The 17,261-nt window shown below is 41.4% G+C and overlaps 1 protein-coding gene across 1 annotated transcript in view; it reads right to left on the minus strand.

Moving 5' to 3' along the window:
* Nucleotides 1-467: 467 nt before the first annotated feature.
* Nucleotides 468-17,261, minus strand: part of LOC123703596 (vinculin) — a 33,260-nt gene continuing 16,466 nt past the window's right edge. Inside the window, exons 7-25 of the mRNA XM_045651684.1 lie at nt 16,702-16,783; nt 16,190-16,307; nt 15,631-15,752; nt 14,580-14,646; nt 13,204-13,313; nt 12,684-12,786; nt 11,852-11,988; nt 11,419-11,549; nt 10,547-10,695; nt 9,967-10,032; nt 9,556-9,667; nt 8,987-9,080; nt 7,746-7,935; nt 5,023-5,247; nt 4,787-4,916; nt 3,016-3,128; nt 2,233-2,323; nt 1,251-1,315; nt 468-610 (exon numbers count right to left, since the gene is read on the minus strand). Coding sequence (XP_045507640.1) covers nt 503-610; nt 1,251-1,315; nt 2,233-2,323; nt 3,016-3,128; nt 4,787-4,916; nt 5,023-5,247; nt 7,746-7,935; nt 8,987-9,080; nt 9,556-9,667; nt 9,967-10,032; nt 10,547-10,695; nt 11,419-11,549; nt 11,852-11,988; nt 12,684-12,786; nt 13,204-13,313; nt 14,580-14,646; nt 15,631-15,752; nt 16,190-16,307; nt 16,702-16,783 — 2,213 coding nt within the window. The 3' untranslated portion in view covers nt 468-502. The remainder of the gene's footprint in view (nt 611-1,250; nt 1,316-2,232; nt 2,324-3,015; nt 3,129-4,786; nt 4,917-5,022; nt 5,248-7,745; nt 7,936-8,986; nt 9,081-9,555; nt 9,668-9,966; nt 10,033-10,546; nt 10,696-11,418; nt 11,550-11,851; nt 11,989-12,683; nt 12,787-13,203; nt 13,314-14,579; nt 14,647-15,630; nt 15,753-16,189; nt 16,308-16,701; nt 16,784-17,261) is intronic.

Here is a 17,261-nt window from a genome sequence, read left to right on the forward strand (position 1 = left end):
TTACGCCACATGACGTATGTTGAGTGGAACATAAGTGATGTAGGCGGTATCGTCTCCATATTAATATTATCTCAATGGTTTTTCTACATTTATTTTACATTTCCGTCGAAATAATTTATTATTATTAACAAAAAGACTGCTAAATTTATGGTTAAGGTTCTCACACCAGATTTAAGTCATTTATCTTTTAATAAATTTTTCCTGGACACTTGGTAATATATCCACTCGTAATTGCCTTGATTTTTTCTCATTGAAGTTATACTTCTTTTGGCGCGATGGAGAAAAATGATGAGAGTGAATTTTTACGATGCGCGCGCACACCGACACATAAATTTAACAGCATGAAGTTAGTTCTAGGTGCTATGAAAATTGATAACTATGTTCAAGTTGTTATCTAGTATTTTTTCCATACGCCAAAGAAATATAACTTCTAACGCGTGTACATAAGTACACACACTCTTTTTTTCTACCATTTTCGGTACAAAAAACACACATTTTGTGTTTAAATCTGATACCACGGCGAGCGTCTGACCCATCGCAGTCTGTACGCGCCTTGTTCCGTTCTGATCTTGATCGATGCTCCTTCCGCTGCTTTTACTGTTTCTTTTACCTGTAACGAGAAGAGATGCATTTATAAATCTATACTAATACTAGTGCCCCGCCCCGGCTTCGCCCGTGGTACTTACATGTTTAAACTATCCTATCTCTCAAGTTGGATCGAACTACACATGGTGTGCGAATTTTATTATAATCGGTTAAGTGGTTTAGGAGTACATTGAGGACAAACATTGTGACACGAGATTTATATAGTATATCTAATACTAATATTATAAAGCTGAATTTGTTTGTTTGAACGCGCTAATATCAGGAACAACTGGTCCGATTTGAAAAATTATTTCGGTGTTAGATAGCCCATTTATCGAGGAAGGCTATCACGCTAAGATCAACAGGAGTGGAGCACTGCGGGTAAAACCGCAGGCCACGGCTAGTAGCAGATAAAAATAAACCCTATGTTACTAGGTGTAATGATTTAAGTAAGTAAAGTTAATGTGATGAACATAAATATATTTAACTTTTTCATATGTATATTATTATACATTAATTCTATGCATATCTGAAAAGGTTGAAGTCAAATTTTTACACAATATTTTTATTATTTCTCATCCAAACAATAATGATGTACGTAAATAAAAAAAATAATAACTGATATTAAATATATAATTATTCAATATAATATACAATAAACTTACGCTCTGCATCAGGTTTTGCGCGTTGCCGACCAACATTTCAGTCGCCTCCTGGTCTTCTTCGCTGCCTATAAAAATAAATTAATTTAGTAAGAAATATTCTGTTTAAAAATCATTTTTAAATCAATTAACTTTTACGCAACCGTGTATAGTTTAACGGGTTTAAAACGCGATTTATTGATGGTTAAAAAACATTAAAAAAAATGAAATGAAATAATTTGAAATCCGGCAAAAGCAATCGTAACTCGTAGGAAAATTAAAACAACAAAATAATTTATATTTTGTTTTATTATCATTGAAGTGAAACTTCTTTAAGCGCGTTGAGAGTAAAATTTCAAGTTCACGTCATGGAGTAAAGCGACGATTCTGTTATCTTTGAATATTGCCAAAGAAGTTTCACTTCTGACACGTGTGCTCACGCTCTTTTTTATTAATAAATGTTGATAATAAATACCTCTATAATCCGCCATACCGACTGCATAGAATAAGATAAATATAATATCATATTAAAGCTACAATATTCGTAATATAAGCATGCGTTTACTACAATAAAGAATTAATAATATGTATTACCATATATTTTATTATATTAGAATCAAATATATTATACAATTATATTATGTATACACAATACATTATATTTGAATCCACGTGAAATAAAGTTTTGGAAAATTTCGCATTAAAAAGTTAAAGATAATAAGGGCTGATTTTTCAATCCTTGGTTAAAACTTATTCATCAAATAACGTATTAAACTACTATTTCAATAATGTATTCTAATTGTCCGTATTTGACAGTTTACAGGTGACATTTTAAAATGTTTGTGTAATACTTTATCGGACGGATAAATTTTAACCAAGGATTGAAAAATCGGCTCTTAGTATCATTATTTATTACAAGCAAATAATTATACTCCCTATCGAATAAGTTAGTAGTAACCTCCGTATTTTTCCATTATTAAATCGTTTTTGTCTAAACTCGTAATACCTTGAGCTCCCAACATGGTGGCCTTCACAGTGGACAGGATCTTCAGCTGAGTGCCGATTGTAGGAATTCTCTCACACACTTGCAGCAAGTTCTGAAAGAATATTAAAAAATATTTATTATTTTAATAACAAAAAACTATTAACATACTGTTATAAATTAATTCCCAACTGGCAACCCGAACCGAGTGGGTGGTTATAAAAATGAGCTGAACACAGCTTGACACACTTTCCGCTGAGCTCTCGGACGTAACGGTCGTTTTGATTGTGCTTAGTTGTGTTAATAATTATTTTGAATCGATTATTATTTTATTGTTGAAAGTAGTCATATAAAGTCATTTTGTAAGGAATAGAACCTTTCTAGGTTGAATTTAAAATCCCTAAGAATACCATAAGCTAATCGACTTATAATCACGCTCAAAAAATGTCCGAAGCAAAACTCTGCCCACTTGTCTATCAGGCAGAGTTTTGAAATGAGCGTATACACAATTAATTTGTAACTACATCCTTGTGAATAAATCAAATTTGAATATAAGTAACAGACTTAACATTACTACCACGAAATAAAGTTTTATGTTTTAATAAAAAAACGTATATTATGTATAATGCCTTTCGGACACTTTCTGAAGATCTTTAAATTGGCGACCGTAAGTCTAGTCATACAATTAGAGAAATTATATATAAAAAAATTATATATAAATAATATAGAGAAAGAGTAATAATATTAAGCTAAACTCATGGAATTCACAAAATCTTGAGTTTGAGTTCGATATTGAGTTCAACTCACCGTCCTGATCCTCTTGTCCGTGCACTCAAGCGCGAGTTTCTTGGCAAGGCGGGTCACTTCCTCTGAGGCTTCTGCGATCGCTTTGGCAGTTGCTATCAGCTCACGTTTACTGCCTAAGAAAGATAAATAATATATTAGATTATTGTACTCACAAAAAGCAAATAGATGCTATTTTAATAGAACTTAAAAAAAATTAACACACATACGTGCGTGCACATGCACGCAGACACGATCACACGCACACACGCACACGCACAATAAGAAACCTTGAAATATTCACATGATACCACAATATTTTCGTAATATTTTAGCATGTTTGTTTTTCGGAGTTATCCTTAGGTGTTACTTCCATCCTAACTCTACTAAAAATGAAAATCTTTTTAATTAGCAAAAATGTAGACCATGCTATTTGTACTTCTTCTTTCACACTCATAATCAGACCATCAGACCAAAATAAACTTTATTTCTTAAAAGTTTCTAAGCACAATACCGCATAGCTTAATACACATGGAAAGCACAGCTTCATACATAGCCGCTCACTTACCGCTTAGGTTCATAAACACCTCTATCCAGTGAACAGACATACAATATCAATGTTATTATATAAAGCATTATACATATATGATTATTATACAATGATGGCGCAAAAGCATGATAATTTGCTTTTTGTATAATTTGCTTTTAAACTATAGATAATTTAGTAAGAATAGGTCAAGTAAAAAGTTTGGTGGGCGAATCGGTATTTTGGAAGGGATAGGATATAGAAAGAGGGAGAGGGGTGGCTTCTTTTTATACGTATGGTTGTAAGTACTTTTTCTATGTCTGAGATGTACGCAGTTCTAGGTGTCAACACATGTACATATTGCTTAATGGTATGGTTTATAACTTAGGGACATAGATATGGCATTTATAATATATCATGAAAATATGAAAAGCAATGCAATGTTATAACAATTTGAATTAGTTTTATAATACGAGTTAATTGCAATGAATAGTAAGCAAAATATTGAAGCTGTGTAAGCTTTTTATATAAAAAAAAACAGCAAACCTCTTGGGTTTTAAAAATGTTTCATAATGATGAAACCTCATCAAGAATATATTATGTATATTTTATGCGATTGTTTGAATTATTTTAGGTAGATTAAATATCCTAATAAGGAAGGCAACCATCCTTTACCATATTTTTATCCGATAATCTTACCTTTTTAGTTGATTATCAAAATACTTAAAACCCAATCCCTTGAGTACAGAAAACCATAAGGATAATCATCCTCATACTATAATTGTACGAGGATGGTTACCCTCTTCACCTATGGCTTATACACGTTACCTTTAGAGTCAGAACAAATAATGTCAGAATGCCTGACCATGAGGGTAATCATCCTCATTCTACAATTATACGAGGATGGTTTCCCTCTTCACCTATCGCTTATAAAACGTTACTTTTAGAGTCAGATCGCATTAGGTAGCAAGCCTTACCATAAGGGTAATCATCCTCTTGCTATATTTATACGAGGATTTTTAGTAAAAGAGATTACTCTCTTAATCTTTTGCTAACAATACGTTCAATTCTCACGAGGTAGTAAGCCTAACCATAAGGTAATCATCCTCTGACTATATTTATACGAGGATGGTTACCCTCTTCACTTATCTCTTATAATCTCTCCTTTAGAGTCAGATCGCACGAGGTCAGAAAACCCTACCATAAAGGTATCCATCCTCTTGCTATATTTAAACGAGGATGGTAAACCTATAGCTAGTAATACGTTACCTTTAGAATCAGATCGCACGAGGTCAGACAGCCTCGCCATGAGGATAGCCATCCTCTTGGCAGCTGCGATGATTTCATTGTCTTTAGAAGACCATTCGCGAACTGCACGGTGGAGGTTGTGGGCAGCCACCTATATTTTTTAAATAATTTACGTTTTGAGGATGTAAAAATCGATAATTGTCTTGAGTTTTCAATTATTTTTAATATACTATCTTTTACGTTCATTTGAAACTTACCAAAATCGGTTGACTGGGATGCGGCTGCCTATCGAATATATCTTCTCCTTCGTCATCCGTGTCGGGTGGTGGGGGGCGGGGGGGCGCGGCGCCGGGCGCGGGGGGCGGGGGGCGCGGGGGCGCCAGCGACAGGGACGCCAGGGACGGGGGCAGGAGGGGGGGCGGGGGCGGGGGCGCGTACTGGCGGGACAGGACCTCCTCCACGCCGGTCGAAGCTTGCAGTATCTGTGGGGTGAGAATTCATTGTTATTTGATAACCTGATGAACTACATAGCGTTTATACTTTCCTTGGAAACATTTTATAAATATTACGCAGCGTTTCCGCAACGCATTTCGCAGCGGTGCGCGTGTTTTAACGTCGCTTCACGCGCACGTCGACGCAAGGTGAGGTATATCGAGGTCTGCTGAGCTGTGCGTAAGGCGAAAAGTTGGTGTGTGTGTATTGAGATAATATTACTACGTATGGAGGAGACACCACGAACAAAATCTGTGCGCCATTTTTTTGCTTATTATCTAGTTGTGTACTTACTGATGAAAGTTATTCCTTTGCACTTTACCGTATTATTTAAAATAATTTATTTGTATTATTTGTGCAATGTCGTAACACACACGAAGGCATATTTGATGCGTTTCATTTTAAAACAAATAAAAAATGAGCGTGCAGTTAAGCCATATGGCGTATATGGTTGAGCGGAAAGTATGGTATGGTTAAGTGATGTAGGCGGTGTCGTCTCCATATGTATATCTCAATGTGTGTGTGTTGTCAGATGACATGTTCTGTGTCCCGTCACCTCAGCGTTGGCGCGGCGCCAGGCGGGCGCGGCGGGCGCGTCGCCGAGCGCCAGGCGCTTGGCGTGGCGCACGGCGGGCGGGATGGCGTCCTGCAGGCGGCGCTGCGCCGCGCCCAGCGCGCCCGCCCACTCGCCGTCCGAACTGTTCTGTGTCACGTCACCTCAGCGTTGGCGCGGCGCCAGGCGGGCGCGGCGGGCGCGTCGCCGAGCGCCAGGCGCTTGGCGTGGCGCACGGCGGGCGGGATGGCGTCCTGCAGGCGGCGCTGCGCCGCGCCCAGCGCGCCCGCCGACTCGCCGTCCGAACTGTTCTGTGTCACGTCACCTCAGCGTTGGCGCGGCGCCAGGCGGGCGCGGCGGGCGCGTCGCCGAGCGCCAGGCGCTTGGCGTGGCGCACGGCGGGCGGGATGGCGTCCTGCAGGCGGCGCTGCGCCGCGCCCAGCGCGCCCGCCCACTCGCCGTCCGAACTGTTCTGTGTCACGTCACCTCAGCGTTGGCGCGGCGCCAGGCGGGCGCGGCGGGCGCGTCGCCGAGCGCCAGGCGCTTGGCGTGGCGCACGGCGGGCGGGATGGCGTCCTGCAGGCGGCGCTGCGCCGCGCCCAGCGCGCCCGCCCACTCGCCGTCCGAACTGTTCTGTGTCACGTCACCTCAGCGTTGGCGCGGCGCCAGGCGGGCGCGGCGGGCGCGTCGCCGAGCGCCAGGCGCTTGGCGTGGCGCACGGCGGGCGGGATGGCGTCCTGCAGGCGGCGCTGCGCCGCGCCCAGCGCGCCCGCCCACTCGCCGTCCGAACTGTTCTGTGTCACGTCACCTCAGCGTTGGCGCGGCGCCAGGCGGGCGCGGCGGGCGCGTCGCCGAGCGCCAGGCGCTTGGCGTGGCGCACGGCGGGCGGGATGGCGTCCTGCAGGCGGCGCTGCGCCGCGCCCAGCGCGCCCGCCCACTCGCCGTCCGAACTGTTCTGTGTCACGTCACCTCAGCGTTGGCGCGGCGCCAGGCGGGCGCGGCGGGCGCGTCGCCGAGCGCCAGGCGCTTGGCGTGGCGCACGGCGGGCGGGATGGCGTCCTGCAGGCGGCGCTGCGCCGCGCCCAGCGCGCCCGCCCACTCGCCGTCCGAACTGTTCTGTGTCACGTCACCTCAGCGTTGGCGCGGCGCCAGGCGGGCGCGGCGGGCGCGTCGCCGAGCGCCAGGCGCTTGGCGTGGCGCACGGCGGGCGGGATGGCGTCCTGCAGGCGGCGCTGCGCCGCGCCCAGCGCGCCCGCCCACTCGCCGTCCGAACTGTTCTGTGTCACGTCACCTCAGCGTTGGCGCGGCGCCAGGCGGGCGCGGCGGGCGCGTCGCCGAGCGCCAGGCGCTTGGCGTGGCGCACGGCGGGCGGGATGGCGTCCTGCAGGCGGCGCTGCGCCGCGCCCAGCGCGCCCGCCCACTCGCCGTCCGAACTGTTCTGTGTCACGTCACCTCAGCGTTGGCGCGGCGCCAGGCGGGCGCGGCGGGCGCGTCGCCGAGCGCCAGGCGCTTGGCGTGGCGCACGGCGGGCGGGATGGCGTCCTGCAGGCGGCGCTGCGCCGCGCCCAGCGCGCCCGCCCACTCGCCGTCCGAACTGTTCTGTGTCACGTCACCTCAGCGTTGGCGCGGCGCCAGGCGGGCGCGGCGGGCGCGTCGCCGAGCGCCAGGCGCTTGGCGTGGCGCACGGCGGGCGGGATGGCGTCCTGCAGGCGGCGCTGCGCCGCGCCCAGCGCGCCCGCCCACTCGCCGTCCGAACTGTTCTGTGTCACGTCACCTCAGCGTTGGCGCGGCGCCAGGCGGGCGCGGCGGGCGCGTCGCCGAGCGCCAGGCGCTTGGCGTGGCGCACGGCGGGCGGGATGGCGTCCTGCAGGCGGCGCTGCGCCGCGCCCAGCGCGCCCGCCCACTCGCCGTCCGAACTGTTCTGTGTCACGTCACCTCAGCGTTGGCGCGGCGCCAGGCGGGCGCGGCGGGCGCGTCGCCGAGCGCCAGGCGCTTGGCGTGGCGCACGGCGGGCGGGATGGCGTCCTGCAGGCGGCGCTGCGCCGCGCCCAGCGCGCCCGCCCACTCGCCGTCCGAACTGTTCTCGCGCTCCGCCCCGCCCACCAGCAGCACGCGGTTCGCCAGCCTGCCACAGCGTACGTATCCCTTAACCCGTTGAGCCCCGAGCGGCCCGAGCGGCCCGATCGGTCCACGACACAATGTGTCTGTGATTCCGGGGCCTGAGTTAATAAATACACGACACACACAAAGTCAAACATAAACGAACGCAAGTCGTCGAGAACGCACTTACGTATAGTACATAGACACGTACACGCAATCACGCACGAATCACGCTCGTAAACTGACACTCAAATCCACATACGTACGCAATTCCAATATACACTCATGCATTAAAACGCGCAAATCATATGCTCATGCCTGCACGCCCGCATGCGCACTCTAAAATCCACATACATATAAAAACTTGCAAGCATACACGCACGCATAGTGCGTGCATACATTCGTGCTAAACTATTCAAAGACACCTGCACGCGAGAACACTCACACGCGCATTAAATCCGCATTCATACATATGCAAGTGCGAACCTACGCAAGCACAAATACTATTAATCATTATTCTACACACATCCACACAAACGCTTACATAAACATTCACACACGTATAACTATATAAACATAAACACGTACGCATAACAATGTAAACACGCACGCACGCATAACTATATAAACACAAACACGTACGCACAACTATGTAAACACGCACGCACGCATAACTATATAAAAAACTATAACACAAGCACGTTAATATACCCGCCTTTTAAGCAACATTTATACACATTCGCAATTATTATAAATTACAAGCATAATCAACAATCTTCGAGTTGAATTCATAAATTTACAATTCTAAACATCACCTACACTAGGAAACGTTTAAAATTGAAAATTGTTTAACATTTTTCAGATCCGGCTTGAAGGACCACTAAATGTATAGTAGCAAAAAAAAAAAAACAAAATAAATACATGTTTTTATTAAATTATTTTTAAAACATTGATTTAAATCCGGCTCGAAGGACCACCAAATTTACGTTAACTGAATATACACAATAAATATATTTTTTATATAACTTGATACATGATTCTTTGATTTAACATTTTCTTTAAAACATAAATCTTACCTGGCAATAGCAGATGTGTTGTCAACCATTTTCTGTGAGTCATTCGTGCGGATCGCATCTTCGCATAGGTACGTGTGTTTCTGCATTAATTCACCTTAAAAAGTAGAAATATTGATGTTAAAAATTGAAAACTGTTTGACCCTGCACAGGTCAAAGTTAACCAGGGATTTAAAACTAATGTGACATTAAGTAAAAAATTGTGGAAAAATAAATAAATTTTGAATTTGAATTTGATTTTATTTGAAAACAGCAACACGCTGTCTCTTGAAATGGTAAAATATTATAATAATAAGAGGAAAGGAGATAAATTTAACACAAAGTGAAAAAGTAAAGAAGAATTAATGCAATTTTAAGAAATTGTGCAACGAACGCAAAATTTATTAACATTGTTCGACATAATTTAAAAACTACCCTCAGATTTAAATTAAACTCAATCAAACCCATAGGACAAACGCTTGTATTAAAATAAAAATTAATAAATTACAAAAACATTAGAAATATACACAATATTCAATCGAATATGTATTTAAAGCTATTTTTTCTGATATTATCTAAAATAAATAATTTACCAGCAGTCCTAACAAAGTCGAGCGGGTCGACAGCCTGGTCGCACAGATCTCTACAACGGAGCACAGCATCCGCGTATTGGTTCTTCAGATTTGTGAAATGTTCTTCTGCCACCTGCAAACAATTATTGATATTTTTCATTTCATTGCAGTTTTAAAAAACGAGCATTCGTTACATCGTTTGTTTATAATCCAAATAGCTTTACGTGTGGCACTCGGGGACTGCCGCGGTAAAGCTATTGCATGCTATGCCTTCAAGCCACACCTCCGCCCGTCGGAGTGGGGAGCGTGAGGTTTTTTCATTACGCAATTTCTGGATTCGGTCCCCGTTCTCAAGGCCCGCGATAGAAGCTATGCAATAGCTTAAAAGAAAAACATAAATTAAAAAGTTCACTTTCATATTTGTTATATTACCTTACTATCAGGATAGTGTAAGCGAATCTTTCCAGCGCAAATCAGTTGAGGAGATAGTTTTTCTACCTGAAAATAAAATGAAAGTTGAGACAGGACAGGACAGACATAGACAGGTGGGTAAGTTACTTGTGTATGCACGACATCTAAACGCTTCTAGAACTTCATGCAAGCCCACGTTTTTTAATACAAAATGAATGTAAGGTTTTTTAAGCAAACTGACTGACAGCATGAATTTTGTGCTCTTTTTACCGTTTTTCCAATGTTTTGTTTTTTTTTTTTCGTTTGTTTTTTGTAATCTCACATATGATGCAGCAGATCAGCGAGCCACTTGTTATGCCGTACTCCAGCCGCAACCATGTCCGTGGAGGCTGCGATGAACGCTTTTAGAGCTTTTTCCAAGCTCACGGTTTATTAATACAATACACATGACAGATTTTTTAAACAAACTGGCTGACAGCACGACTTTTGTGCTCTTTTTCCGTGTTTTTTTTAAATTTATTTTTCGAGAATTTTGTGCCATTTTTACCGTTTTTTCGTTGTTTTTTTTTAACGTGTTGTCCTTTTTCCCCATTTGTCTCACCTCTTTAGCATTATGATGCAGCAGATCAGCGAGTCGCTTGTTATGCCTCACTCCAGCCGCTACCATATCAGCAGCGGCCGCTGCGCGGGAACTAAAAGCTTCTAACGCTCGAGCTTTCTCTTCGAAACGGGCCTCGCGTCCGGGGGTACCTGGGAACATACATATAGATATAGAATACTAGCGGTCCGCCCCAGCTTCAACCGTGGTACGTATTTCGCAGTAAAAGGTAGCCTATGTTCATTCTCAGGGTCTAAAGATTGTCTGTGCCAAATTTCATCAAAATCGGTTGAGGTTTAAGCGGGAAAGCGTAACAGACAGACAGACAGAGTTACTTTCGCATTTATAAAATTAGTGGGGATAGATGTTTGTGTTGTTACAATGTACTCTTAGAATTATAGAGCAAAATCGTAAGAACGGTTGGTAATTTCACTGCTAGCTGATAACATATTTGACACTTTTTGTTATTTTTTTTTTAATATTATTTGTCAATTTTACTAACAGATAGCTGAACACATCTAGCTAAGAATCTGTGATACCACACCGTTAAGTCTTAAGCTGCTAAATTTTCTATCACTATTGGTCCTATTCAACCCAGGTATACCCTCATCCAGTTAACTATCAAAACCGGTCCTCAGCCTGTCAAATTTTATTATATGTCGTGATTCGTCTAGATACTTAAACCTAGGTCATAGTGTTAGCTACTATTAAGTATTCTGTGTCTAGGTACAACCCCATCCAAAAAGCTGTCATAATATTTTCTAGTGTTTGATTTTACGCGAGTATTATACAATTCTAAGCTGTCATAACTTTGCCTCATCTTGCAATTTTCTAACTACCACCAAACATTTAAACCCAGTTTAAACTACACTAACCGATCGGCGCGTTAACAGCATCAGTGAAGTGTCTGAGCGGCGCAGCGACATCTATGAAGTCCTCGACCACGCGGTTAACTACAGCCCGATCTAAACCGCGTTTAAGCTCGTGCAGCTTGTCCGTTAACTCCCTGGAAGTTATAAGTACATAATAACCATACAAACATACACTTTTACATTTTCTATATTGATTTGAGTCACACAGCTGAATTCATAAAGAATGTGTTTTTTTGGATAAATAATGACTTTTAATACATTTCTTGTTCAAACAGCAATTTTTTTTTGTTAACCTTGCGACAAATTTAAGATGCATCTAACAATAACAATCACAAGTTAAATGCCATCAAAACAATTTCAAAATTATTAGTGTTTCCTTTAATTATTCACACGTATTCAAACAAAAAATAAATAAACACATATATAAAAAACTAACCGTGTGACAGCCCTAGCCTCCTCCGTGTCGCCCCTGCCGCTGAGACACAAGTCGGCCAACTTGTCGGACAACCGTTGCACGTCAGAGCACAGTTGCATTACCTCCGCTTTTTCCCGACCTTGGAGGTTGTCTGCTATCTAAAATGCAATTGATATTACAAGAAAAATTTTGGAAAATGGTGGTTTATATACTAACTGTGCCCCGTGTATTTACCCGCATTGCTTCACTCTTATTGGCCTTAGCGAGATGATACATAGATGATAGTTGACCCGATCTGTTAGTAAAATTCATGTAGATTTTTAAGTTAATCCATGCAGTACTTTTTGAGTTTAGGCAGGACATACAGACATACAGATGAACAGACAAAAATTCTAAAAACTCACTGTCTTGCAACAAAAAACTATAGACAGGGTTTGAATTTAAGCGCGGGTTCACTTTAATCTAGTTTTGTCGTATTTCACATAGACAACTATTAAAGTGATAGATTCCTGGTTTAAAGTTAGACTGTGTTTAAACTGTTTTGTGGTAAGACCATATTATATTTTTTGGCTTCAACATCGATTGTAGATCACGCCCCAAGTATTCTTTTAAAAAAATATTCAATGTACAGTTTTGATTTTCCTACGATTTTAATAATAATAAACACTTTATTGCACACACAAAACAAAACAAAATCAAACAAAAATAATACACAAACAATGGAGCGGTACAAATAGGCAGCCTTATCGCTAAGAAGCGATATCTTCCAGGCAACCTTAGGATATAGGATCTTCCAGGCAACCTTAGGATATAGGAAAAGTTGATTTTATAATATGTTTAGATGACTACTCACCATATGGCCCTGTGCTACTATGCTACTAATTGCCTTCTGTCCCTCGAGGCGGGTCGCGGGTTCGGCCGCCGGGTGGAGCAGCCATTTGTGAGCCGCTTCCAATCTGTCAAAATAAAGTTATAAAAGTGAGAAAGAGTAGGAGAAATCGGTTTCAGAGTGAGTTTTTGAAGTGAAACTTCTTTAAGCGCATCGAAAGTAAAATTTGAACGTCGTGTCATGGCAAATCGGTCACGTCACGGAGTAAGGACGCAAGTTGAATTTTGCCAAAGAAGTTTCACTTCTGACGCGTATGCTCGGCACACACGCTTTTTCTTTATTTTTGTAATTAAGAACGTTTAGGAGAAACGTATGATAATAACATTTTAGGATGTAAATAAGAACTTAAACTATATTTAACTTTTTTTTGTTACCCATTGAGCCCTGATCGGGCCACGACACAATAGATTTTCTATTGTGTCTGTGATTCCGGGGGCTGAGTTATTATAGTAAATTTCAAATTAAATATATATTTTTAACTAACCTAGCTTGCATAGTCTGGCCGCCCTGCTTCTCCGCAGCCCTCACACCTTCGTTCACGATCCCTTCCACGTCGTCTAGTTGACTTCCCAATTCGGAACATAGTTTTTGCGCCTGTAAATAAACAAATATAATTTAGTAATCTATACTAATATTATAAAGCTGAAGAGTTTGTTTTTTTGAACGCGCTAATCTCGGGAACTACTGGTCCGATTTGAAAAATTCTTTCGGTGTTAGATAGCTCATTTTTCGAGGAAGGCTAAATAAAGGCTATATATCATCACGCTACGACCAACATGAGTGGAGCCACGGGGGTGAAACCGCGCGGAGCAGCTAGTGTTAGAGTATATTGTTAAACCATCGTTACAACCACGTTATAAGGACCATCGCGGAGGATGTAAGTGCGCCAATCATGGGACACTTTGTGCGTACACTTGTTGCGTCAAAGCGACATGTCTACGCGTAGAGTGTCCTATGGTGGATTTAGTTTTTAGTTTTTAGATGTAATTTTACTAACATTAATACTTAGGTTTATTTTTTTACTAACAAATGGATCTGCGATATCCGAATTTTTGATGCTAAATAAATAAATAAATAAAATAAACGCTATAATATATACCTGTTTTTTTTATGATTATTAATATTTCAAAAATCATCATCGAAACAAAACTGACCTCTCATTTCATAATACGCCATACTTATAAAATCGCTAAATAGAAGAAACAACAAGGAACATAAATCTTTGGACAACCATACGCGTCTCTCGCTTCTCTGCAGCAATGCCGCACAGGGGCCTTAGACAAAGTAACAATTACAAAACGATAACAAAGTTAGAAATCGCAAAAATATAATTCAATTCAATTTTTCGAAGGATGGCAATTTTGTTTGAGTACAATTCTGCCAATGTCACGTTGGGAAGATAATACACGCTTGAGAAACTAATATTAATAGACCGATGTCAATCAAAACGCAGATATACCTAAAACAAAAAGAGACAAACACAAAAAAATTTAGTACTGTTATTTCAGACAGATAATAAATGATATGAGAGTTAATTAAAAACAAACAAAATAGGACTACTCAATATTGTAAATAAATGTTATATAATATTTATAGTAAATTAAATCTAGGTGTAAATTATAATATTAGTTTATTACGCAAAAATGTATGGGATTGACATTAGATAGACCACGTGATCTAACGCGGCGTATGTCAATCCCATACATTTTTGCGATTTCTAACTTCGTTATCGTTTTGTAATTGTTACTTTGTCTAAGGCCCCAGCACACTCAATGTTATTCACATTATAGATAATTAGATACAGCTATATTTCAAACTTGCTAAGTAATAAGTATTATAAAAATAATAAAAATAAAATACCTTAGGCTCTCTCCCGCGCCCATACTGCCGCTCGTCGCACAGCACATCAGCATTTATTCCACCGGACCTTTAAAATAACATACATATTGTTTAATTAATTAAAGAAACAAAATAAGTGAAAATCCTACTACTATTATAAAGGCGAAAGTTTGTAAGTATGGATGTATGGATGTTTGTTACTCTTTCACGTAAAAACTACTGAATGGATTTGAATGAAATTTAGCACACATATAGAGGGTAACTTGGATTAACACATAGGATAGGTTTTATCCCGGAAATCCCACGGGAACGGGAACTATGCGGGTTTTTCTTTGAAAACGCGGGCGAAGCCGCGGGCGGAAAGCTAGTGTTAAAATAAATCTAATCTAATATCTAATTCTAATATATTCTAATATATATACATACTAGTGGTCCGCCCCGGCTTCGCCCGTAGTACCTACATGTTTAAACTATCCTATCTCTCAAGTTGGATCGAACTGCACATGGTGTGTGAATTTTATTATAATCGGTTAAGTGGTTTAGGAGTCCATTGAGGACAAACATTGTGACACGAGATTTATATATATTAAGATTATAAAGGCGTAAGTTTGTATGGATGTATGGATGTTTGTTACTCTTTCACGTAAAAACTACACGTATACATAGCGTGTCAGAAAGTATACGCAGCGTGTCAGCACGTATACGCAGTGTGTCAGCAAGTATACACAGAATGTCGGCAAGTATACGCAGAATGTCGGCAAGTATACGCAGTATGTCAGCAAATATATGCAGCATGTCAGCAAGTATACGCAGCATGTCAGCACGTATATGCAGTGTGTCAGCAAGTATACGCAGAATGTCAGCAAGTATACGCAGAATGTCAGCACGTATACGCAGCGGGTCAGCACGTATATGCAGTGTGTCAGCAAGTATACGCAGAATGTCAGCACGTATACGCAGCGGGTCAGCAAGTATACACAACATGTCAGCAAGTATACGCAGTGTGTCAGCAAGTATACGCAGTGTGTCAGCAAGTATACGCAGCGTGTCAGCACATATCCTAGTATCTCACCGGACAGTGGCTCGCAGCGAGTCAGCGTGCGCGGGCGCGAGGTGCTCAGCGGCGCGCTGTCCCGCGGTCAGCACTGAGCGGAGAGCTCTCTCGCCGACTGTGTTGCGCATCGCGTCCGGGTCCTGTAGGGTACAGAGAAATTTAAAATTGGAAGTATATCGGATCCTTCAGGATCTAAATATGGACACAAATTTTATTTGTATCTCCATTAAACTAATGCATGTTGTTTTGTCTGTAGTTCTGTACTAAATTGGATCTACATCTTGCTATGCATGTTAATTATGTTACACTCTTAAAATAATCTATACTATAAAAATGAATCGCAAAATGTGTTGGTAAGCACATAACTCGAGAACGGCTGAACCGATTTCGTTAATTCTTTTTTTATAATATTCCTTGAAGTACGAGGATGGTTCTTATGGAGAGAAAACGTAAACATGTACCACGGGTGAAGCCGGGGCGGACCGCTAGTAATATGATAAATGATACCGCTAGTAATATGAGAAGCTAAGTGTTGCCAAATCAAATTAAAAATATGAATTTTGTTTATGGTACTCACGTTCAAGAACTCATGCGCAGCTCCCGCTTTACTATGTATTTGTGTCTGTAGTGCTTTCAGCACTGCAATGTTGTCCTTTTCGCCGCCATCTTCTATGTATGACGTCAGTTGGAGCACCCTGTATGTGTGAATTCATTGAAATATAAGCTGTATATAAACCTGTATACAATGTATGTGTTATAGATATTTTTTAGACTTAAAAATTATTTAGTTGTGTGTTGATTGTTCATTTGTGATGAGAAAATAAACAAATTCCATTTAATTTAGTTAACTAATTTCTTTTATTAATTTTCTCAGATACTTGGCTAACAAAATGTCGCATAAGACTATCAAAACACCAGCTTTTAAAGATGATAATATATTTTCCAGATTCCGATAATGTATTTAATTGATTGTAAGTGCATACATGGACGATTGAAATTAGTCAATAGATGGCGTTTTACTTGTCATAAAACTCAGTTAAATTCGGTCGAAGACAGGCTGAACAGCATTTGAAATATTGTTGTTCTTACCTGATAATTTCATGGATTTCATCCGCCATACGCTGCGCTAGGTAGTTCCTATTTTCCGCGGCGTCTTCTATTCCCTTACCACCTGCAAACAAATTTTGAAATTTAAATGTATTTCTATTTTCACGGATGCATGCGTACAAACTATAAATATATATGTATAGTTTCGAACATAAAATGAAGCCTTTCTAAAAAACTACTTGCTATAATCGTTGTCTCCGGTTTTACTTGCGAATTCGTCCAATAAAATTCTGAGCCAAACTCTATAGGTACATATGCCACCAGCTATACATGCAAAACTATACTACATAATAAATAAAAAAATAAATGAACGTTACCTTAATAACATCTTATTACTAATATTATAAAGCTGAAGAGTTTGTTTGTTTGAACGCGCTAATCTCAGGAACTACTGGTCCGATTAGAAAAATTCTTTCTGTGTTAGATAGCCTATAGGCTATAGGCTATATAATATCTTCTCGCTAAGACCAACAGGATCGGAGCACTGCGGGTAAAACCGCGAAGCACAGCTAGTAATGAATAAATAAATTAATTACAATTAC

The sequence above is a fragment of the Colias croceus genome, chromosome 26, assembly GCF_905220415.1.
Source record: "Colias croceus chromosome 26, ilColCroc2.1".
Classification (NCBI taxonomy): Eukaryota; Metazoa; Arthropoda; class Insecta; order Lepidoptera; family Pieridae; genus Colias; species Colias croceus.